This window comes from Notechis scutatus, chromosome 10 (assembly GCF_049901735.1).
Source record: "Notechis scutatus isolate UNSWTSFEM ecotype Mainland chromosome 10, rNotScu1.2, whole genome shotgun sequence".
NCBI classification, from domain to species: Eukaryota; Metazoa; Chordata; class Lepidosauria; order Squamata; family Elapidae; genus Notechis; species Notechis scutatus.
In genome coordinates this window covers 17,938,050-17,962,659 of record NC_142018.1, presented here as the reverse complement: position 1 = coordinate 17,962,659, position 24,610 = coordinate 17,938,050, and the positions used below count along the sequence as shown (strand labels likewise).

The window sequence follows — 24,610 nt, the reverse complement described above, 5'->3', positions numbered from 1 at the left end:
AGGATCCTAAACCAGTCTGCTCACTGGTGGTTTTATGTATACAGCTAGTCCTCGACTTAACAACAGTTCATTTAGTGACCGTTCAAAGTTAACAAATGGCACTGAAAAAAGTGACTTATGACCGTTTTTCACACTTAATGACCATCGTGGTGATTCACTTAACAGCCACAACAAGAGAAGCCGTAAAATGCAGCAAAACTCCCCTTAACTGTCCCGCTTAGCAGCACAAATATTGGGCTCGGTTGCGGTCATATGCCAAGGACTTCCTATACCAGGTAGTCCTCAAAAAACGGTTGCTTAGCCACTGAAGTTACAACCAATCCAATAAAAATCGCTGCAGGATTTGTGTCTGGCTGGTTTAAAGAACAGAAGGATTAGGAGCGACATGATAGCAGTGTCTCCGTATTTGAGGGGCTGCCCCAAAGAAGAAGGAGTCCAGCTATTCTCCAAAGCATCAGAAACAACAACAAGAAACAACAGATGGAAACTAACCAAAGAGAGAAGCAACTTGGAATTAAAAAGAAAAGCTTCCTAACAGTGTGGACAATTAACCAGTGGAACAGCTTGCCACCAGAAGTTGTAGGTACTCCATCACTGAAGGCTTTAAAGAAGAGTCCGGAGACAGTCACTTGTCTGAAATGATACAGGTTCTCCTGCTTGAGCAGGGGGCTGGACTAGAAGACCTCCAAGGTCCCTTCCAGCTCCATTCTATTCTACAAGAGGGACTTATGGCCAGATTTGAAGCTCCGATGGTCAGGCTCCCTCTGCAGTCAGGTTTGATCAAACTTTGGGTGTTTGGCCTTCAAATGCAGCCGTGTTGCTGCCAATTCAGGTTCCCATAGTCACGTGATCACGTTTCACGATGATTTGGCTCAAAACGGGCACTTTTGTTTTCGTCAAAACTGCACCCGGAGAGAATCACCAGTTCGTTTTAAGGGCTGCGAGGTTGAAATTCATGACTGCAAATTGGCTTAATGTCTGATCCCTTTTACAGCCATTACAAGTTACGTCCACAATGGACAGGCTCCGTTATGGTCACAGGCTAAGGAATTTACCTATACTTTTTTGTTTTTTTGAGTTTGCAGTGATGTTAAGGCATCAATTTGAGCCCCCCAAAGACTCTGGAACCCATCTACGTAATTGCCATTGATTTTGGGGCACATTGGTTAAAATTACACATCTCAGTTTTCAAAGTCGTTAAGATGAGAAGTTTGGGAAATGGTACATGCATGAAACTACCATCTGTGGTCTTATAACAAAAAGGATGGTTTATTTGCAATTTTGCATCGTTGCATTAATCACAGACATATCTTCCCTTACCCACTCTCTAGACTGAGCCACGGCTCCTGTCAGTCACACTGCCTTTAATGCATGTTGAGCAATGTTTAATCTAGAAATGCCCGTAAAACACCCTGCTTTTCAGATGCACAATCTTTTTTTCCCCACGTCATAATTTGTGCTTCCCAATTTTTCAACAAAGCACCCTCTTCTCTCAAGCGTGCATCAAGTAAACTGAATGTGCAAAGCGGTAGAAATGCTCATTTATTCATGCTAAGTTTCCGGGTGTGAACATGCACACTCACACACATATAAAAGAGGCACCTGTTTAAAGTCTTTTCTTTAAAGAAACCTCAGATTTAGATATAATGGCTATAGCTGTTGATGGGACCAATTTGTTTTTCCGTACCAGGCTGCTGCTAGGTGGAGGCAGAAAGGGATTGCTAGACTGCCTGGGAAACTGTCACAGATCATTGAAAAGGAAGATCACATGGCCGCAGCAGCAGCACTTGGTAGTACCAAAACAGTCACAATCTTTCCGAACTTTCTTCCCTAAAGGAGTGATGGATCCTGGATTTTGAACACATTTCTGTATAAATTAGCCCACTTGAGGTACCTTGGTTCAAAAACAGTTGCCCTACGAGGCCATGTTTCATCCAGATCACCACAATAAGAGTTTCAGTAGCATATAGTTTTCCCTGTGGCTGGGGAATTCTGGGAGTTGAAGTCCACATATCTTGAAAGATGCCATGGTTGAATAACACCGGGATAGCTTTTATTTCAAAGAAAAGAAATCTGGTTTTTTTCCAGCACAATGCCAATGAATCTACCACTGGGTGTCAGGATTAGAGCCGACTCTTCACTCAGCAGCTCTGAAATCCACAAAACACCCTGCATTCATTCTTGGCCATTTGCAGATTAGTCGTATGGCTGTCCCTCCGCTCTCCACACCTGTTTTAAAGAATTAATTCCACGCATTCCAACTCTTTGAGACTTCATTTAAAAGAACAGTGGAGAAATGGTGCCCCTTCGGCAGAGGTTCCAATTCACAGAGTCATCTGGGACAAATCGATCAAGCTGGCAGCTGCCATCAGTCGATCCACGTTCCGTTCCCTGTTGTGTGTCCATTTATCCAAGTAAATAGGATTGTATGGGTTGCAGTTGCCCTCCTGACTTCCTTGAGCCGATGTCAAGTTTTGAGAAAATGCTCAGCGTGGTCCCTCCAATAGTTTAACCAAATTGCCCATTTTCGGAAGGCCCGAAGATCTTCCTGGATCGCCAAATGCTATCTTTAAACAAGCAATTCGCTCAAAGAGACCATGGGGGAAAAAAGCAACTTCTTTTTAAAAAAAACAGGCCAACGGTTAAATCTCCCGCCATCATTTAAAAACAAGCAAGGATCCGGGGCACTTTTGAATCCCTCTTGTGCAGGGATCTCCAAAATTGGCCACTACTTTAAGGTGTGTGGACTTCAACTCCCAGAATGCCCCAGCCAGCCGTGGGTGTCGGAAATCTGGACGTCTTAAAAAGTTGTCAAATTTGGAAACACCCTCTGGCTCAAGAGCGATGGACGCAAGAAAGGAAACTGAGGAAAAGTCCGGCCATGTCCCTTTGTTTCTTCCAGTACAAAAGATTTGCGGGAAGTTCGAAGGGCTTGCATCCTCGCCCCTTCTCCTCAGTCTTTACGGCGAATAAGGCGGCGGCTTTTCAGAAGGTGGAAAATACGGTGGGGAATAACGAGGGGGAGCACCGGTCGGGGACCAGACCAAGCTCGGCGAGGGCGGTAACGAGAGCGGATCCTCCGGCAGGCCGGATGGGCTGGAGGTTGCAAAGAGGCTGGAATGCTACAAGGGGAACGAAAGACAGACACAGAGAGAGAAAAATACAGAATAACAGACAGAAGAGATCTTGGAGGTCTTCTAGTCCAACCCTCTGCTCATGCAGGAAACCTTACACCATTTATATGTACACTGAGAGCTTATGCACAGGAGGCAAATTCCTTGTTTTTCCAATCATACCTGGCCAATAAAGAATCGTGTTCTGCTCTGCTCTGTTTCTGTTCTGCTCTTGGTTCTGTTCTGTTCTGGTTCTGTTCTGGTTCAGTTGTTCTGTTGTTTGGTTCTGGTTCTGCTCTAGTTCTGTCCTGTTCTGTTTCTGCTCTGCTCTGTTTTTGCTCTGCTCTGTTTTTGTTCTGCTCTGGTTTGGTTCGATTCTGGTTCTGTTCTGCTCTGCTCCTGTTCTGTTCTATTATTTCTACTTCTATTTCTATTTCTCTTGGAGTAAAATACAATTTAATGTTAAGTGAATCTGGCTTCACCTGTCCGAATGGTACAAAAGGGGAATCACATGATACCTCCCCCCCCACCCAGGCTGCTGCAACTGTCATAAGTACATGCCAGTTGCCAAGCCTCTGAATGTTGATCACATGACTGCAGAGAGGTTGCAATGAAGTGAACAATAGCTGCAGGCCGCCTTTTCCAGGGCTTCAAGGGGTTGCTAAACTTGTAGAAAAAGCTTTCAATGAAAGAGAGTCTGTTCCCAGCTGGATGGAGATGAAGACAAAGCTATCGCCTAGGGTATTGTACCTGGAAGTCATATGCTGAATACGGTGGCAGGTGAGGGGTGCTGTGGTAGGTGTTGTATGAGGCCACCTGGGGTCGAGAGTAATAGGACACAGTGGGCCGGGTGTTTTCGACCGTGCACGTAAGAGTAGGATGAGCGGGAATCTGAAAACAAAGAAGAGAGAAGACTCTATGATCTAAGCGGAAGACCTCGTCCAGGTCTCCCCAACCTGCTACCCTCTTCAGGGGTCTTCAAACTTGATAGCTTTAAGACTGGTGGACTTCAACTCCCAGAATTCCTCTTCCAGTCATGTTAGCTCAGGAATTCTGGGAGTTGAAGTCCACGAGTCTTAAACTTGCCAAGTTTGAAGACCCTTGTTCTAGATGCTCTGGGCCCAAACTGTCATCCCCTTAACCGGCGTAGCTAATGCCCTGGTTGGGAACAATAGGGATTGTAGTTTTAAATCAGGGCTCTCCAAAATTGGACTTCAACTCCCAGAATTCCCCAGCCAGCATGATTCTCAAGCATGAGCCCGAAGACAAGCCATTGAAGGAGGTAGGGAGTGATGGGAAGGAAGAAAAGACTTGTAGACTTCAACTCCCAGAATTCCCCAGCCACAGCATAATTCTCAAGCATGAGCCGGAAGACAAGCCATTGAAGGAGGTAGGGAGTGATGGGAAGGAAGAAAAACTCAAATACAAAGTAGGAGGTGTAGGAAGCAGACCAAGGGTCTGTCATAAAATGGCGGAGGAATTCTGGGAGTTGAAGTCCACAAGTCGTAAAGTGGCCAAGACTGGAGACCCCTGCCTTATGGCGTAGTTTTCTCTAAACCCAGTTAGTTACTGCTTCCTTCCAGCTCTCCGCTCTAAGCTGAGAGAATAAGCTGGCTGGGGAATTCTGGGAGTTGAAGTCCCCAAGTCTTAAAGTGGCCAAGGTTGGAAATCCCTGGTCTAAAAAAAACACCTGGATTGTAGAATCTAGAGAGGGGATGGTTTGGTCTTAGTCTACTTTGCATCCTGTGAAATTTATCTCCCAATTTGGAGAGAGGTGGAGTGGGAAGAGGAAGACGAGCTTTTAATGGCGCTTGAACTAAAAAGGCTTTCCAGACTTCACTTCCATTTGCTTGGCATGCTTTTCTTTTCAAGGAAGCTTGCCCGGAAATACATCACGGTGGAGTCAGAGCCAAAGTGAACCTTCTCCATTATAGTTAAAAGGCTGTTTCTTTCGATTAAGCTCTGGATCGGCTGGCAGCATCTAGAAGAAAGCTAAACCCAGGTCTGGCTGGGGCGTGAACCCAGAAAATCCCAGGACGAGAGGTTAGACCTGTGATGGCGAACCTATGGCCTGCGTGCCACAGGTGGCACACCGAGCTATTTGTGTGGGCATGCAAGCCCCAGCCAAACCTAACTGCACTGTGCATCTCCCAGCTGATTTTTGGCCCGTTTGAGGGCGTTTTCGCCTTTCCATCACTCCTTACCTCGTTTGATTGAGGGTTTGTGGTCAGAGTAATTCATACGATTCACTTCAAAACTGAAATGATTGGCTTAACAACTGTGGCCAAAAAACAAAGTCGTAAAATGAGGCACAACTCACTGCCTTCCTTAGCAACAGAATTTTTGGGCTCAATAGTGGTCATTAAGTTAAGGACCACCTGGATACAAAGCCATGCCGTGGTTTGTTTGGCTCATCCACCTGTTGTGCAAATGGAACCACTGAGATGTTTAAACCCACATTGTCAGTCTATTGTTGGTTTAGCAATAGCAACAGCACTTAGACTTATATACCACTTCACGGTGCTTTACAGCCCTCTCTAAGCAGTTTACAGAGTCAGCATATTGCCCCCAACAATCTGGGTCTTCATTTTACCCACCTCGGAAGGATGAGTCAACCTTGAGCCTGGTGAGAATTGAACTCCTGGCAGTGGGCAGAGTTGGCCTGCAATAGCAATAGCCTTTAGACTTATATATTGCTTCACAGTGCTTTACAGCCCTCTCTAAGCGGTTTACAGAGTCAGCCTCTTGCCCCCAACAATCTGGGTCCTCATTTTACCAACCTCAGAAGGATGGAAGGATGAGTCAACCTCGAGCCAGTCAGAATCAAACTCCTGCCAGTGGGCAGAGTTAGCCTGCAATACTTCATTTGGTTTGTCTGACAGCCTCTGAGATGGAACTAACTTCTTACCAGCATTCAGACTTACCATATCTTTAAAACCACCCAGAATGGCCGCCGTGATGATGCCTAGAACCAAACCCAAGATATTCAACACCGTTGCCGACCACAACAAATGGTAGAGATGGACGATATCTTGGCAACTGTTCACATCGATGAATTCATAATAACCGCCAGAAATTTCCATTCTGATGGACCAAAAGAAGCAAACGTTCTCAACGGCATCAAAGCTAAACCACCCAGCTTCCTACATTTTAAAAAAATAAGTATGGCAGAAAAGATGGTAAAACCAGGCTGGCCACATGGACGACTTGATTTACAAGCGTGAGGGGAAGGCTCTGTCACAGTCGTAACTAGAGAACAACATGTCGGATTGGGAAAGTAGATGAATAAGACTTCGAGAGGGCCCAAACGACCGTTTTGGGGGGCATCGGCTAACGAAGCAAACCAGGTTTGCTTGTGGAGGAGGACCTGGCATTTGCGGTTTGGCGTGTACTTTGTGTTGCGGCCTGTCGGCAGCAGAATCAGATGAGGAGGGGGCATGAGAGTCAAGGACAGCATCAAGGCAACCTGAGAGCTCCGAGGGGAAGAGGAAATGGAGCTGTCAGAGAGTGAGACAGACAGAGCCTGGGCCGTCCGTCAGACCTCAGATGGAGAGTCAACAACCCCCAAGTCTGGAGGTGGCTGATGAGAAAGAGGAACAGTTAGATCCAGTGCCTGACGCACAGATGCACAGAAGACAGAGGAGAGGAGAGCAGTGGAAATCTATGGGCCGGTCCTCGGGACGGAAGAGCCACCGCTGCTAGCGAAGCCCCCCTAGCTCTGGGGGATAAAAGACACATGAATAGATGTGGCAAACAACTATTCATCTTCTGGCTGGACTTGTTAGCCTGCGGTGAGATAGAAACTTTTTGCTGGGGCTGCTGGCACTCCTAATAAAGTTATCTTTGAGTTCACTTCAGAGGGTTTGTCATGTTTGGGGATCTGGGTCAGAACACTTTGGCTACCAAAACCAAATCTGAAAGGACGAGAGAGACTTGCTGTGGAGCAGTGGTCACCAACCAGTGGGCCGGGGACCACTGGTGGTCTGAGAGAAAATGTTGATGGTCCGCAGAGAAATGTCACCCCTAAAGCAATTAATTCAGGCTGCATAGGAACAAAAGGCTGTGCCACCCCATGGCCTGTGGGAACGCAAGGCTTGCGTCGCTTGCATTGCGAACAACATGAGGTAGTGAAGGGAGGGGGAAAGGCTGAAGGGGGGGGGGAACTTGCCCCACTCGCCCATGCGCGTGTCCTGGCCACCGGGCTGCTTCTTTCCACTTCTTTCTTCTGCTTTTGGCTGCACACAAGGAAAGCAGCAAAAGTCTTTCTTTCTCTCCCCCAAACTCCGCCAGAAATGAGTCTTTGGGACCCTGCAAGGCCTCATGAGCCAAGAGACTGCGCTGGCACAACAAGTCTCACAAAGACTCATTTCTGGAGAGTTTGGGGGAGAGAAAGAAAGACTTCTGCTGCCTCTGCTGCTTTCCTTGCATGAAGCCAAAAGTCTCTCTCTCCCCTCCCCCCCAAGAACGAAACTGGAGATGGGATCCTGCGATCCCAAATAAAGAATGAGCGATCGGTAGGAAAACGAGAAGGGGGGGGGTTTCCTGCAGACTTTTCTTGGGGATTTTCCCAGAGTTTTTGGTTCGTGGGATTTAAAATTATGAGTTGGGTGATCCCTGAGGTCCAAAAGGTTGGCGACCCCTGCTGCGGAGGACATACTCTTTATTTTCCAGCATGAAACCCAATCTCAAACTGTCTTTTCATCCTTGAGAGACTGCAGAAGTCTCCCAGCTTGAGACCCGCCACGACAAATTGTTGGGTGGCATTACGGTGCCGTCTGTGCCACTCACCTTCCGCAGTGGTACAAGTCACAACAAAAACAGGTGTTGGTTCTGATTTTGGGAATGCAGGAACTCCGAGGCTGCGGGTGGCAAATGGTCTGCGGGAAAGAGAGAAGCAACGAAGAGGCCCTTTTTGGGGGGGAGTATGCAGAATAACAAGAGTTGGAGGTCTTCTAATCGAACCCACTGCTTAAGCAGGAGACCCAGTAAAATTGGTGGCTAACCTTTTCGGGCTCCTGTGCCAAAAATTGTGTGCGCGCTTGCACACACACACACATGTGCCAACACCCAGAAGGCAATGCACGGTCCCCCATGCCCCTTACACATGTCCGTGCAATACCCATCTCCCACTGCCCCCTTACCTGCATTGAGCCTCACAGCTGATTTTTGAGGCCTTTTTCAGCCTCCCAAACGCTTGAGGAAGGCTTCTGCAGGCTGGAAACTAGCCCCGTTTGGTCACTTCCGGTATTTTCAGAAAAACAGGAAGTGATGAAACGAGGCTAGTTTTAGGCCTGCAAAGCCTGCAGAAGCCTTCCTCAAGCCTTTGGGAGGCCGAAAAAGGCCTCAAACCTGCTGAAAATCAGCTGTGAGGCACGCACCTGCACAGTGAGGTATGCATGGCTCTGTGTGCCACCTGTGGCATGCATGCCATAGGTTCGCCATCACGGCCCTATACCCTTTCAGACAAGTGACTGTCCAGTCTCTTTTTAAAAAGCCTCCAGTGATGGAGCACCCACAACTTCTGGAGATGTTCCACTGGTTAATTGTTTTCCGCTGTCAGGAAATTTCTCCTTACTTCTAGGTTGCTTCTACTCTTGCTTCCATCCAATGCTTCTTGTCTTGCCCACTGGTGCGTTGGAGAATAGCTTGACCCTCCCCTCCTCTTCTTTGTGGCAGCCTGCCAAATATTGGAAGACTGCTATCGTGTCATCCTTAGTCCTTCTTCTCACTAGACAAAACATACCCAATTCCTGCAACCGTTCTTGATGGGTTTTAGCCTCCTTCCAAACAGAATCCCCACAAGGATACCAGGGGGATCCCTTTTCTAGCTTTGCATAATTTTTCTTTTTGTTGTAAAGCAGGGGTGTCCAACCTTGGCAACTTTAAGACTTGTGGACTTCAACTCCCAGAATTCTGGCTGAGGAATTCTGGGAGTTGAAGTCCACAAGTCTTAAAGTTGCCAAGGTTGGACACCCCTGCTGTAAAGGAACCCTTGATGTGGCACACATCGGATACATTTTACTTTGGCCCTGCATACAGCAAAGCTAGCATAAGGAGGACCACTCAGTGGACATCCAAACCATTTTTGATAAGGCGTGACTCCTGGGAAGAGTATTTGGTTCCTGGTTCCTCCAGCCAACAACAATAAAAGATTACAATACAATACAGTGAAGTGAAGTGAAGTGAAATAAGATAAGTAAGGTAAGGTAAGGTAAAGTAAAAGTAAAAGAATAAAAGAAAAGAAAAGAATAAAATAAAATGAACAGAACAGAACAGAACAAAATCATAGCTACATTTCTAAAGAAAGAGGAAAATTTGGTTCCAGAGAAATAAAAAAAAAAATCAGGCTAACTTACTTTGGGCTGAGTTGTACTTTTGGCATAGTAGTGGCAGCGTCCGGCATAAAGTGGCCTCAGGTCCTGTAAAAAGGAAAGTTTCCCCCCACCCCTGCTTTTTAAAACAGTTCAAATGGCCATATTTTGCCAACTTCCCGCCCTCTGGATCCGCACTCACGATATGCCTGGCAGCAAACACGCCATCCACAATCGCGCAGCAGAAAGCAGCGATGACGCCGAAACTGATGAACACAATGGAGGCAACCAGCTGTGGGAAGCACAGGGAGAAGAAAGTGGTCAATTCCAAAGGGCTGGCGTGTCATCTGCAGCGGGCAGCCTGTGATGACCCGGAGTATCTCAGAAATATAACAAAACCCAAAACGTAGCTAAAAGTCCTTTAATGCCTTCAACTTGGCTTCACTGTTTAATTGGCCACAGTGGAGGAGTAAACTATTTTTCTTTTCTTTTTTAAATATAAATTTTATTTTGGTTTTCACAAAAACATAACAGAAATCAAACATCTTTTTTTGAGAATAGCATGATCCCGGCTTATCACTTCTCCATACAGACACAAACTCAATTTCATATTCATCTGTGTTCTATTCCATATCTTATTACTATTTTAACATTTTTGAGGAGTAAACTATTTTCAAAATAACATTTCAAAGGAAAAAACACAGTTCAAATTCAAAGAGCCGATAACGAAGCAAAAACCAAAAACAAACCGCATTGAATAAAGTTCCACGACAGACCAGGATAGATAATTGCCAACTTCAGGAAGATAGCCAGGTACAGTCCATTGGAAGAACACCAACCTTCTTGAAAAAAAAAACCTTCTTTAGGAATAAAACACTAATTTGTCTCCAGCGTCTGTTAGCACACAGGTCCAAACTCTTATGCAAATCTCACACCTGCAACCTATGAAGAGGATCATGGCCCTCTCCTCCTGAGTAGACCACATTTTACCCTGATCCTCTCCTCCCTACGTGCCCTAGGATGGATAAGGGATGGGCCTGGGTCCTCCTCTGACTTCCCGGTCAACCTCTGCTCTTCCCCAGCCTCCTCCACCACCTCCGGAGCCACATTTCCACTCCCTGTCGGCTGTTCCTCCTCTTCCTCAGAGTCAGTCTCCACCAGGAGCATGACACAGCTCTTCTTCTGCCTCCTGACACACTCCAAGAGCTATTTGAAGAACCCACCAGCATTCCTTGCCGCAGGATGCCAGCGAGCTTTTGGAGAGCATCTCCATCGAGGGTAAAGCATACGCCGACTTAAAACAGTTCATTTAGTGACCGCTGAAAGGGACAACTGCACTGAGCATAAACTCACACCAACAAATATTTCAATAACTTTTATCCCAGGAGCCACTCAATTTTGTGTTTGTAAGTTGAGAAATAAGGTAAAGGTTGGGACCTTACAGTTCCCCTCGCACATACGTGCTAGTCCTGTGATGGTGAACCTATGGCATGTATGCGCATTGCCTTCTGGCCACTGTTAACACATGTAATATTAAATATACAGTTCCTTTATTATATTTTTTTGGTATGATACCCAACAGAAATATTTCTGGTTTTAAATCTATGTGTTCCTTTATCATTTTTTCTATCCAAGTTTGTATTTTTAAAATCTAGGAGCTTTGGTGGTGCAGTGGTTAGAGTGCAGTACTGCAGGCTACTTCTGCTGACTGCCGGCTGCCTGCAATTTGGCAGTTCGAATCTCACCAGGCTCAAGGTTGACTCAGCCTTCCAAGGTGGGTAAAATGAGGACCCAGACTGTTGGGGGAAAGAGGCTGACTCTGTAAACCGCTTAGAGTGTACTGTAAAGCGGTATATAAGTCTAAATGATATTGCTATTGCTAGCATTGTCTTAAATACCTCTGTTGGGCATAGCTTTCTGTGGAAGGTTTTATCATGTATTGATTTTTTTTCTCATCCTACCTATCTTTTGGAGCTCTCAAGAATGTGGACTTTGTGTCTTGCTTGCCTATGTTCTCATCATTTGGGTGAAAAGGTAATTAGTTTACCACAAGGATGTATCTACTAACAATTTGAACAGCTTCACAACTAGACCTCTTTAGTTCCTACTACCATGATGCAGAGGTGGTTATTCAGCCGGTTCTGACCAGTTCTGGAGAATCGGTAGCGGACATTTTGAGTAGTTCGGAGAACCGGCAAATCCCACCTCTGACTGGCCCCGCCTGCATCTATTCTCCGCCTCCTGAGTCCCAGCTGATTGGCTGGGTCTCCTTTTGTTGCCCTGCAGAGGAGAACAGAGCTGGAAAGCAGGTTAGTGGGGAGGGAATGGGATTTTGAAGTATCCTTCCCCTGCCTTGCCCACTAAGCCACGCCACATCCAAGCCATGTCCACAGAACCGGTAGTAAAAAAATTTTTTTTGAATCCCACCACTGCCATGATGGTTCCTACTTCCCTTGATGATGGCACCAACCTGTTCTGAGACACGGAGACAGAACACAAAGGAGTAGAACCCTGGAAGAACAGCTGAGAATGCAACACGGAACAGAACAATAGAGATTTGCTCATCCCAACATCACTTCCTGGTCAACTGGTCACTTAAGGGAATCTGGCTGCCTGGCCACACCTCATTGGCCTCCTGGACACTTGCTCTTCCACCTGTGTTACTATCCCCTGATGGTCCACCCCAAGGTACTTCTGTTTCCATTTATATTTTTCTCCCTTTTTCCCGTGATGAAGCACGATTTTGAACGACAGTTCAGAATCGCGATCAGGGAGAGAGAGGAGAGGAAGAAAGAGGAGGAGGAAGTGAAGCCCGTGGATGGGGTTTGTTGTTTCATGGTGGTTTATTAGATATTATCATGGTATTGTCCCGTAGCACTGCCTGAGACAGTCCAGAGAGGGCAAAAGAAAGCCAGATAATCGTTCAGGGTTGGTTCTTTCTCCTGGCTCTCCGTTTTTCAGCTCAAGGAGAGGCTCCCCGCAAAGTACCTTCGGCCATTCAAACGAAGCCCAAAGATGGAGTCTAACCAGGTTAGACGGATCTGCTTTCTTTCTTTCTCTCTGGGTGAAAATCACACAGCCTCTCTTTGTTCATGGCAGTTGATGACATAATCCAGATTCTAGGCTCTTCTTTCCAGTGAGGGTGGGGGCAGGCAATGGATGGATTGAGGACTGGTTAAAAAGAGGTCAACCCACCAAAGCAACCCTTGAGTTGATGAACCAAGAGATGAAGGCCCTATCTGCACCCACCACACCCCTTCTTCCCTAAACTGCACCAAGGAGAGTAGCCATGGAAACTGGCTAGAATGCTCCCTGTTGAACTAAGAGATACAGACTTCAGATGCAATGGATCTTAAGATCTGGGATGCCAGGGGTTGACAGAATTTCCCTTCTTCACATGAGGAAACCTTCCCTCAACCCTCTCCAGGGAAGACACAACATCAAGTGCCTTGCCAGCCAACTGGAGGAACTTCTCTGGGCCAAAGATTTCTTGACTATAAGAAATAGTAAAACAACTTCTAACTTGCCTATTGAAGGGACCAGTGGTGGGATTCAATTATTATTTTTTTACTACCGGTTCTGTGGGTGTGGCTTGGTGGGCATGGCAGTGGAAGGATATACGCAAAATCCCCCTTCCCTCTCCACCCCACTCTCCGGTTTTGCAGCTCCGTTTTCCTGTGCAGGGCAACCAAAGAAGACCCAGCTGATCAGCTGGGACTCAATGGGAGGCAGAGAATAGATGGGGGAGAGGCCAGTCAGAGGTGGGATTTGCCGGTTCTTCGAACTACTCAAAATTTTTGCTACCGGTTCTCAAGAACCGGTCAGAACCGGCTGAATACCACCTCTGTAAGGGACCCACTTCCTGAGTTTATATAACACACTGGATTATCAAATAAGCCCAGCTTGTTCATGTTAAACCAAAACCTACTCTCCCAAGCCAAAGTAAGGTTAAAACCAACAAAATGCTATACCTCGTACAAATACAGTTGCTGGGCCTTTAACAACCAAACATGTGGTAATCGTTAGGTTTTTTTTTTGGAGGGGGCTGTCCAGAAATTTTAAAGAAGTTAGGAAGAAGTGCAGAGTTATCCTGTGGTAAGATGGGTGGCCAATAAATTCAATAAATAAAAATAAATAGTGGAAGTATTGTACGTGGCACAAGAGCCAGATCTAACTTCCTCATCTTCCAGTTGAGTCAATCAAGTAGTAGAAAGGTTGCAGTTTAAGAAGCAAGAAAGCTGTTGCTCACCTGAGTTAACAGGTGCCAAGTTAGATGGACTCCAGGTGGGTAGGGGGAGTAGAACTCCTTAGCATCAGAGCGTAATAAATAATAATAATAATAATAATAATAATAATAATAATAATAATAATAATAATAATAATAATAATAATAATAATAATAATAATAATAATGGAAATACTAATTGTCTGATGGTCATTTCAAAAAATCCTTTCTTAGTGAGCACCTAGAAGCCAAGAGGAACATATGTACCAAATGTCAAGTTTGTAGGCTTTACGGTTCTGGAGATTTTGTGATGATGTGTGAGGGGTATATTTCGCTTTTATATACAGAGTGAGATTCCCTACACAATCCTTTCTTTGGGAGCCTGAGTTTGACTTCAATCCCCTGCAAAAGATATTAAGCAGAAAGTTGTCTGAAGGCTCAGGGTTAACTCTCTGACTCATCTCCTCCTTGATCAGGAATCAAGTGGCATTCTTCATAAGAACCCCACTTCAAAAATAGGCTTCGCTAGGCAGGGTTTGAAATATCCGGCCACGGTTGATCTCAGCCAAGAAAGTCCGCCTTCCGCTTATAGAGGAGAAATCAAAAATAGTTGGAAGAAGTCGCGAATGCTAGTTAATTCAGTGATTGCAACACCCCTCATTAGTTTCTGGTGTGTTAAAAATACAAATTGAACCCACTGGTGTATAATATTGCATAGTTGCTTAATTGGGCGAACGTCTCAGTCTCTGTTTTGAGTTTTTTAAAAAAAAAAAGAAAGAGAAGGGGTCATTCTGAGATCACTGGTCAACTGATATGAGAACTCTGATGGAACAAGGAGGGCTTGTAACCCAATCTTACTTCCTGCTTAACTTAACTGCTTAACTTCCTTGCTCTTGTCTGAAGCCAACTTCTGCGTTCTGCAAGAACAGGGGCAAACAGTGAGATGTGGCTGAAATCTTGGCCCACGCTAGGTGCGCTGAAGTTTACGTCATCCATAGTTTAACAAAGTTGGAAGGCACCTTGTAGGTCATCTAGTCCAACCCCCTGCCCAAGCAGGAATCCTTACACCATCCCCAACAAATGGCAGCCCAATCTCCCCTTGAAAGCCTCCAGTGGTGAAGCTCCCACAACTTCTGAAGGCAACTTCTGTTCCATGGATTAATTGTTCTCACTGTCAGAAAATTTCTCCTTATTTCCAGGTTAAATCTCTCCTTGTTCAGTTCCCCATCCATTATCCCTTGTCTGGCCTTTGGGTATTTTAGAAAATAGCTTGACCCCCTCCTCCTCCTCCTCTCTATTGCAGCCCCTCAAAAATTGGAAGACCACTATCATGTCTCCCCTGGTCCTTCTCTTCACTAAACTAGCCATGCCCAGTTCCTGCAACCATTCATTGTATGTTTGAGCCTCCAGTCCCCTGAATCCTCTTGGCTGCTTTTCTCCGCACTCTTTCTAGAGCCTTGACATCTTTTTATAATGTCCAGTCTCTTCTTGAAAGCTTCCAGTGATGAAGCTCCCAGAACTTTTGAAGGCAACTTCTGCTCCATGGGTTGATTGTTCTCCCTGTCAGAAAGTTTCTCCTTATTTCTAGGTTGAATCTCTCTCCTTGTTCAGTTTCCATCCATTATTCCTTGTCTGGCCTTCAGGTGCTTTGGAAAATAGCTTGACCCCCTCCTCCTCTCTGTGGCAGCCCCTCAAATATTGGAAAACTGCTCTCCTGTCTCCCCTGGTCCTTCTCTTCCCTAGACTAGCCAGGCCCAGTTCCTGAAACTGTTCTTCATATGTTTTAGTCTCCAGCAAAGGCTGGGTTATGTCATGAGTTTCACTCAATACACATAGTTCAGTATTGAGATGGTCAGGTGGGTCATTTTCATTTTCAAGAGGATTAAGCTGTAATCTTGGCTTGTGACAGATGTCTACTGTTGAGTTATAAATTGCTTTGATTAAGCAGAGGGAAAAAAGCTTCTCTCCATGTTACGGAACTTCCTGCTCATCAAATTAAGCGTCAAAAAAGAACGGAAGAATAACCAGGCAGAAAATGTCAACTTCGGAAGTAAGGGAAGCGAAAGAAAAATTGTATTAAAAAAAAAATTCTGTCACACGAACAGAGAAGTAACTTCACCAGCGGGAAACGACTTACCATTTGTCTTTTATTTTCTATCAAATTGGATCCAATAATGCCAAGGAACGATCCAAAGCCCAGCTGAAAGGGAAAAGATTTTTTTTTTTTAAATTACATTCTGGCCTGGAAGTCAATTGCTTTTTCGGCAGAGTAAAATTTGGAAACAAGAGTAGGAAGGAAGAGCATAAACTCACGTCAACAAAATAGTTCAATACTTTGATGCCGGCATCTACGGGAACACGGACAGATCAGGCAATATACGATATATAATTATAAATATTTGAGCTTATTAGTTTTCTCCTGGTCAGCTAAGACTGAGCCAGTTGAGTCGGTCTTAGGGGAAAAAAAATGGGGATTGACGATTATGGGGAAGCACAGACCTAAATATGTATACAGGTAGTCCTCAACTTACAATAGTTCACTTACTGACCATTCGAAGTTACAAAGGCATTGAAAAAAGTGACTTACGACTGTTTTTCTCACTTATGAAGAAGCGTCTTCATCAAAATTCAGATGCTTGGCAACTGATTCACGTTTATGATGGTTGCAGTGCCCTGAGGTCATTTTGCAACCTTTTGACAAGCAACGTCAACAGAACACAGAATAAGGGACCTAGTAGGTTACCTAATCCAACCCCTCCCCTCCGCCAATAGGCAAGCCAGTTTCATTTTACAACCATGTTACTCACTGCAGCGATTCGCTTAATGGGCGGCAAGAAAGGTAAAATGGGGAAGAGTTCGCTTAACAACGGTCTCACTTAGCGCAGAAATGTTGAGCTCAGTTGTGGCCATAAGGCAAGGACTAGCTGTATGACAATTGATGGTAAATATCTTTCCCCTGATTCCATTTCTTTGTCCTTGGCCTGTTCCAAAACATCAATCATTCCCTTCCTGATGTTACGTTAAGATTGTTCCTGCTTAGAAAAGACGATGGAGGAAATGCTTCGGACGTCATACGAACACAGCAATTTTCTCTGCCCAAAAGAAACTTTGCTATTCTGGGCATCGTGTTAACATCCCTGTTACTCCCACTTCAAACCGTCGTTAATTGCTTGTAAGCAGGGGTGGGATGTTATCGGTTCGCCCTGATTTGGGCGAACCCATACCAAACCGGTACTAAAACCACTCTATAAAGCCTTAGTAAGACCACACCTAGAATCCTGCATCCAGTTTTGGTCACCACACGATAAAAAAAGATGTTGAGACTCTAGAAAAAGTGCAGAGAAGAGCAACCAGGATGATGAGGGGACTGGAGGCTAAAAAATATGATGAATAGTTACAGAACTGGGCCTGGCTAGTCTAGGGAAGAGAAGGACCAGGGGAGACAGGATAGCAATATTCCATTATTTGAGGGGCTGCCCCAGAGAGGAGGAAGGGGTCAAGCTATTCTCCAAGGCACCTGAAGGCCAGACAAGGAATAATGGATGGAAACTGAACAAGGAGAGATTCAACCTGGAAATAAGGAGAAACTGACAGTGAGAATAATCAAGGTCCAGGATTTTTTCCCCAGTCTAAGAACTCTATACTTACAAATGGTAGGGCCTCTTCGGGGTTGGCTAATGACTATAAGGCCCTCCCCTGATATCGGTTATCTACCTAGTTCTGAGTCCGGTAATGGCAATCCCACCCTGGCTGGCCCACCCACGGCCCGAACCTGGTGAGATTTGCCAGGTAAGCCAGGCGACACCAGGAGAAAACCTCACGGTGACATAGAGGGAATTTCGCTTCCTTCTGTTGAAAGACCCTAGAAAGAGACACAGAGGGATAACAATAAAAGGACAGGCCTGTTTCTGTCAAGTAGTCCACCAAGAGGCCACTTCCACCTGCCACGTGTTCTGCTGAACTTCCCTGAGGGAGTCCTAAAAAGATTCTTTCTGAACATCTATGGAGGTTCTCAAATCATCCAGGAGGTTGAACAGATGTTAACAATGTGTACAAACATGTAATATATTCTTCGGAAACGTTCCTTTATGATCCGAAGGTCAAAAAGCAAATGGACTTCCTTGGTTTTTTTTTTTTTCCCCTTGAAAACATTTCACTTCTCATCCAAGAATGTCCCAAAGATGGTTTTTTTTTCCAAGAGGCAACTGGACTTCCTTGTTTTTCTTTGAAGATGTTTTGCTTCTCGTCCAAGAAGCTTCTTTCAGCTCTGGCTGGGAGATGGGGAATGGAAGGATTGATACTCCTTGCAGAGAGTTGGTCATTTGCCTCCCTTAAGAGGGTCCTTGAGGCCACTTCACACCCATCTGCACTACTCAGGTGACACAGATAAACCTCCAAGTGGCCTCAATGACCCTCTAAAACAGGGGTGTCCAACCTTGGCAACTTTAAGACTTGTGGACTTCAACTCCCAGAATTCTCAGCCAGCTTTGCCGGGTATTGAATTCTGGGAGTTGAAGTCCACAAGTCTTAAAGTTGCCAAGGTTGGACCCTGCTCTAAAAGGATGCAAAATGATTGACCATCTGCAAGGAGGATAAATCCTTCCATTCCCCACCATCCAGCCAGAGCTGAAGAAGCTTCTTGGATGAGCAGCGAAACGTCTTCAAGGAAGAAACCCAAGAAGGTCCAGTTGCCTGTTGAAAAAGCACCTTTGGGTCATGAAAGAAGACTTCTGAACATATTACATGTTCGTACACATTGTTAACATCTAGTTAACGATTTCCAGTGTTCTCCACTCTAGTTAGGGCAGAGGGAGAAGTTGACGTTTACAAGGAAAACCTTCCACATCCAAAATCAATGTTCTACCAACCAAAGGTGTTTTTATTGTTTTTATTCTCCTCCCCCTCTCTTTGAAAAGAACAACCTAAAGATGATAAAGGGATACGGTGGTTCGGGGGCTAAGACGCTGAGCTTGTCGATCAGAAAGGTCGGCAGTTCGGCGGTTCGAATCCCTAGCGCCGCGGAACGGAGTGAGCTCCCGTTCCTTGTCCCAGCTTCTGCCAACCTAGCAGTTTGAAAGCACGTAAAAAATGCAAGTAGAAAAATAGGGACCCCTTTGGTGGGAAGGGGACAGCGTTCCGTGAGCCTTCGGCGTTTAGTCATGCTGGCCACATGACCATGGAGACGTGGTGTCTTCCGACAGCACTGTCTCTTCAGTTTTGTAACGGAGGTGAGCACTGCCCCCTAGAGCCGAAAATGACTAGCACGGATGTGCGAGGGGAACCTTTACCTTTAAAGATGATAAGGAATCCTGGTTTTATACCATATGATGGTTTAGTTGTCAGAACCAAGTTCAAACCTAGCTTCAAGCTTGAGGAAGCTCTTTGGATGATTCTAGGCCAGACTTCCTCTCTCCTTCCAACGTATCTCACAAGGTTGTTGGTGTGGGGAAAAACAAGAGGAGGGAGAGCTACATAAGTCACCTTGAGCTCCCGAAGGAAAGGCTGGCCATAGATCTAATAAATAAGTTTAATGAATGACAGAACATCTAAATATTAAATCACAGAGGAGGAACATCTCCAGCCTCTGCAATTCAGGTCTGTGCTGGCATCCTGGCTTTCTTCCCACTTTCAAATGCACCTTAAAACCACCTGGTATATTTCTATATTCAACCTGGTGGGTCAGGTGCACCTGTTCTCCAGAATTCTCCAGACCAACGGACCCCATTTCTACTGGCTGGATGCCTTTCCTGTTGCCAATACGAAGTTATATTCAGCAGATATATTCTCAACGTGCCCGGAGAGAGAAATATCTGCCTCTACCGTCCTAGGATCGAATTCACAGCTTCCCCGATTGTGAGGCGAGAGCTCCACCTCTAGGCCACCCCTGCACCCCTCGTAGGGAAATCCACTTATGTTACCCCAAAAATGAAGATTGTGGTTCTCAGAAGGTTTGGAGAACCGAATCTTCATCCCCACTCCTACAAAGCAGGGGCTGTGGGCTTTGAGACAACTTTCTCTAGAAGGTGAATGGTGGCCAGATATTGTAGGTCGCCGACCCACAAGGTGGCCAACTGGGTTAGGTTCATTCACCCCCTGGAGAAACCACAGAACAGGGACGTGAAAACCAAAGGGACCAAGTCAGAGGTGGGTATTTAGCAGGTTCAGACCAGTTTTGGAGAACCGGTAACAGAAATGTTGAGTAGTTCGGAGAACCGGCAAATCCCACCTCTGACTGGCCCCACCCCCATCTATTCTCCGCCTCCCACTGAGTCCCAGCTGATTGGCTGGGTCTTCTTTGGTTGCCCTGCACAGGAGAACGGAGCTGGAAAGCAGGTTAGTGGGGTGGGGAGGGAACGGGGATTATGCAGTAACCATCCCCCAGGAGTGGGGAGGGAATGGAGACTTTGCAGTAACCTTCCCCTGCCACGCCCACCAAGCCACACCCACCAAGCCACGCCCAGCCCACCAAGCCACGCCCACAGAACCTGTAGTAAACATTTTCGAATCCCACCACTGGACCAAGTGACCAACCCATACATGATCTGAACCCAAAAAGCAACAGCCAACTTGGGGTCTCTCCTTCTTTTGCTATTCCAAAAGGGAAAACAAGGAAGGAGAGATCATTTTAAATAACTGGGAGGAAAGGAAAGCACCCTAGTTCTGAAGAGAGGAGGGGCGGTGTCACCTTTCATTGGGGTGCTTTCAATTTTGCTGGCCAGCTCCCTCCCTCTTTACTCAAATGCTTATCTATTTTTGGCACTATCCTGAATTTCCTGGGAAAGCTCCAAGGGGCACAGAGGGGGCTTGCCCCCATCATTTTCTCCCCCCACACGCACACCGTGCAAGAGGACCATTGCCACCCAGGAAACTCTTTACACTGGGAACCCCTTCACGTTCAGGCCGGCTGCTCCAAATCCAGAGATCTAACCCTCTCCCTTATTTGGAGCGGGGGAAGGGAAGCGGGTGTCTTGGAAATTGGGAGGGGGGGAGGAAGAGGTGGAAGGAAGGGAAAGGGGAGAGGCTGAACAGTCCCCCCCTTGGCCCTGAAGCCATCAACACACCTCTCCAGCTGACCCCCGAGGGACCCCAAGAGCGCGCCCAACCGGACCTCTCCAATTACGCACGGGGCCCGGGCGCGCTTTGCCCCGCTGGAAAAGGGCCCTCGGGGTCTCGCCCGATCCTCCAGCCCGGCCGCCCTTCTGCCTCCCTGACCGCCCTGCCAGCCACTCACCGAGCGAGGTGGACAGCGGGATGGCACTGGAGCGCGGCGGAGCCAAAGCTTGGCGCATGGCGGTGGCGGCGCGTTTCCAGCGCGCCTCCTCCAACCGTCCCCGGCACGAGGAGCCGGCAGGGCGCGCACAAGCTACCGGTCGCGGAGCATCCTCCCGCAGCGCTCCCGGTCGGCGCCGGCGGCTTGTGGCGCTTGCGCGAGGCGGGGGAAGAGAGCCTGACGGAGGCAGCTGCGCGCCCAGAGGCGGACGGGGTTGGTGGTGGTGATGGTGTCCCAGCTGTTGCGCCGATTCGCGGCCGGCTCGCTCCCCCCGACCTACCCACCCCGCGAGGTTGAGATGCGCCGGATTCCAAGGGTGGAAGAGCCTTGCGCTTCGATCCAGGGTCGGGAGGGTAGGTGGGCACGGAAAGGGGACGGGTTCTTTTGGATTCCGCCTCTGCAGAGGTGGGAGATGCCAAAGCCAAGGAAGGGGAGGGAAAAAACAACAACCCCAACCCTTCCCAAGTGCCAGAATTGCGCCTGGAATGCAAACTGCAGGCGCGCAAGCCCAAATTCCCAAAAAGGCAACGATCATAATAGATCTTGGCTCGGGAGATGAAAATGGTCTCCGAGACGCATCCGTGCCACGTTCAGCCAATCGAAGGTTTCAAGATTGTCGGCTTGGAGAAAGATCCTTCAAAACCTGCATTATTCGCCGGCCTTGCAGAAGGACAGGCCAACCTTTCCTTAAGAACGTATTTATTACGATCGTATAATTTGGGCTGCTTCCTCTGCTAGGAATATCTTAGGCCGGATTTATCTCGCCTGTCTTTTAATTTTTTATTTTTTTTTAAGGGTTGCGGTTTGCAATAAATGGCTCTTGGGCGTATTTTCGGATAAATGTGCAGGTTTAATGTAAAGAGGATTTTTAAAAAGCACTTAGGTTGGATGATATATGACTTATGGATTTTGATGTTCAAGGTCCAGCCTGAGCTACTTCCCATATAATTCGAAGAGGAGGAATCAGTTAGGAAAACATAAGGTCTCTGCAAAACAAACGTCTTTTTAAAGGAATATACAAAATCTATACATAAAAAAGCGAAATATACCTCACGCATCATCACAAAATCTCCAGAACCGTAAAGCCTACAAACTTGAAATTTGATGCTTATGTTCCTCTTGGCTTCTAGGTGCTCACTAAGAAAGGATTTTTTGAAATGACCATCAGAGCATTAGTATTTCCTATATTATTATTATTATTATTATTATTATTATTATTATTATTATTATTATTATTATTATTATTATTATTATTATTATTATTATTATTATTATTACACTGATGCTAAGGAGTTCTACTCCCCCTCCCCACCTGGAAAGAAATCTGTTCCAAATGTAAAACACAAGCAGAGGAGAGGAGTTTCAGTTTCAGTTTCACAGCACCAAGCAGCTTTAGTACAAAACAGTTGAGCTAAGCCATACCCAGGCTCCTTGCTGTCTCCTTCTTGCTCACACAGCAAATACTCTTTCAGTTTCCAAACAGCCCTCAACTCTCACACACTGACAAGACGCTAGCCATATGAATACTGATGGATGCTGGTAGGCAGAGGCAGAGTTTTTTCCCCTTATTTCCCCCCCCCAAAAACTACCACATAGTTTCGTAGTGAAGCACAGGTATCGAGCAAGTTCTTCATAAACAAGGAGAAAGTTACATCATGTAAGCAAAATGTATTGCAGTAGTTTTTGGGAAAAGGCCTTCCGTGGGATAAGACCCAATAAGAAAAAAAAACCCGCACCATTTTTCCCCCTCATAAAATAGCTGTATTGGTTCAAAACTGTCCTAATAAACTCTGAAATAAGCAGATCTGAAAAGTATAGCTGTGCCTTAAATTCCTTCAATGTGAATTCTTCTTCAGCAACACAATCGAGATCTAAAAGATTGTGGGGCTCAGAATTTTAAAATTCAGGGTGTATATTTCTTGGGAGGAGATTTCTCGGGCAGGTTTTAAGGCTCAAGGAACCTTCTGAAATAAAAATCCAAATCAAAAGTGGCTCGGGCTCTTGGGAGTATTTTCCCGGTCTCTCTGGGGATTAAATCCTTTCTTTGCGGGGTCAGATGTAGCCAGGAGGGGGCAGAAGATAATTTAAAAAGAGGGGGAAAGACCAGACATCAATCTGGTCAGTGTAACTTGATCACCCAAGAGCCAAAAATAGAAGCAGCTTTGGAAAACCCATCTATCTGGCTATGTAGAGAGTGTTATTCCTTTTTTTCAGCGTGGCCTCTTTCTGTAGGGCGATGGGGGCGCACAATTCATTGGAGATGATCTGTAGAGGGGGAGTGATGGGAAAAATAGATAAATCATATTTGCAGGAGACATGGGGACAAAGGGACAGCGGCTGGAGGGCCGGAAGTCCCAGCTGGAAGCCAGCGAAATAATTTGGATCATTTTGCCAAATCTCAGATCTGGATTTCAATGGATTTAGGGTTTGTTTTTTTGAATAGAATTCTTCCTTGGCCAAGTGGGATCGGAAACATAAGGAATTTGTCTTCGGTGCAGAAGCTCTCAGTGTACATAAAAGATACCAGTGATAAATAATTTCCCCTACAGTGTCATTAGTTAGCTAATTTCCACTGGTTTAACTGGTGGTTTAATTGGTTAAAGGGAACTGCTCAACTCTCTCATCCTTATGACCAGCTTAAACTTCCCAGAATGCTCTGGAGCAGCGTTTCTCATTATCTGGACTTTGAAGAGGTTTGGATCGGGAAATTCTGGGAATTGAAGTCCATGCAGTTTCAAGGTCCAGAGGTTAAGGAACCACTGCTCTGGAGAAATGCCTACGTAGAGCAGTCTGGGGAAACTCCGCTAGTTCTTGCCTCATAGTTAACCGCTTGTGATGACCCAAAGGGGCGTGGCAGAAAGGCAACACAGTCAGATAATCAGTAGGAGTCCCTTTATTAGCTCCAACTTTGTCCCCAATGTCCAGGTTACCTTCTGGGCTGGAGAAAAACTCTCCCAGGAACAGCTTTTGGCTGCAGAGAATCAAGTCCAAAATGTTGTCAACAAAAACTGTAACTATAAGTCCAATCAAGGCAAAATGAGGTAATTAGTCCGGCAGGGCAAGAGAAGGAATTCCAGACATGAAGGAACGGCAGTAATTCAACACGGTTGGAAGGATGCCAGGAACGCAGATAAACAAAGTCAACACAAGATAAACTCACCGTTTGCTCCCAGAAGATGCATCTCTTTTAAACTTTCTTCCCAGGTTTGTCTAATGAAAGGAATCGGGGGTCTTTCCTCCCCCATAAGCCATGCAACTCACGTTGCTCCCTTCTCCATTCCTCCTTGCATGCCCTAGGATGAAGAGAGGGTAGGCCTGGGTCTTCCTCCGAATTCCCTCTCCCTTGTTCTACCTCTTCCATGCTCTGCCCAGCCGAACTTTGCCCTTCCCCAGTTTCCTCCACAGCCCACAGAGCCACACTCTCACTCCCTGTCAGCTGTCCTGTCTTCCTCCTTGAATTCAGACTCCAACAGGGGCATGACACCACTATTGATGGGAGAGTAGACATTTTTTTTTCATGCTGTGGGTCACCAAGGCCATGAAGCAGATTGAAAAGATCACAGGATGCACATTAAATACCCCAGTGGGGGAATAGGGACACACTTGAAATACTGCCTCCAGTTTTGGTCGCCACAATCAAAAAAGATGTTGAGACTCTAGAAAGAGTGCAGAGAAGAGAAACAAACATGGT

At 46.2% G+C, this 24,610-nt stretch overlaps 2 protein-coding genes across 2 annotated transcripts in view; one reads left to right on the top strand and one right to left on the bottom strand.

The window, feature by feature from the left end:
* The window catches only part of ATP1B4 (ATPase Na+/K+ transporting family member beta 4), a 61,733-nt gene that overhangs the window by 17,569 nt on the left and 19,554 nt on the right, over positions 1-24,610 (top strand). The window lies entirely within an intron of this gene.
* On the bottom strand, positions 1,251-21,389 carry TMEM255A (transmembrane protein 255A). Its single transcript, XM_087972344.1, has 9 exons — positions 20,881-21,389; positions 17,364-17,511; positions 15,787-15,871; positions 9,627-9,716; positions 9,470-9,532; positions 7,902-7,990; positions 6,038-6,197; positions 3,864-4,004; positions 1,251-3,122 (listed from the first exon to the last, which is right to left on the bottom strand). Exons 1-9 carry the CDS (start codon positions 20,936-20,938, stop codon positions 2,961-2,963), a joined length of 996 nt encoding a protein of 331 aa, XP_087828470.1. The 5' UTR covers positions 20,939-21,389; the 3' UTR covers positions 1,251-2,960.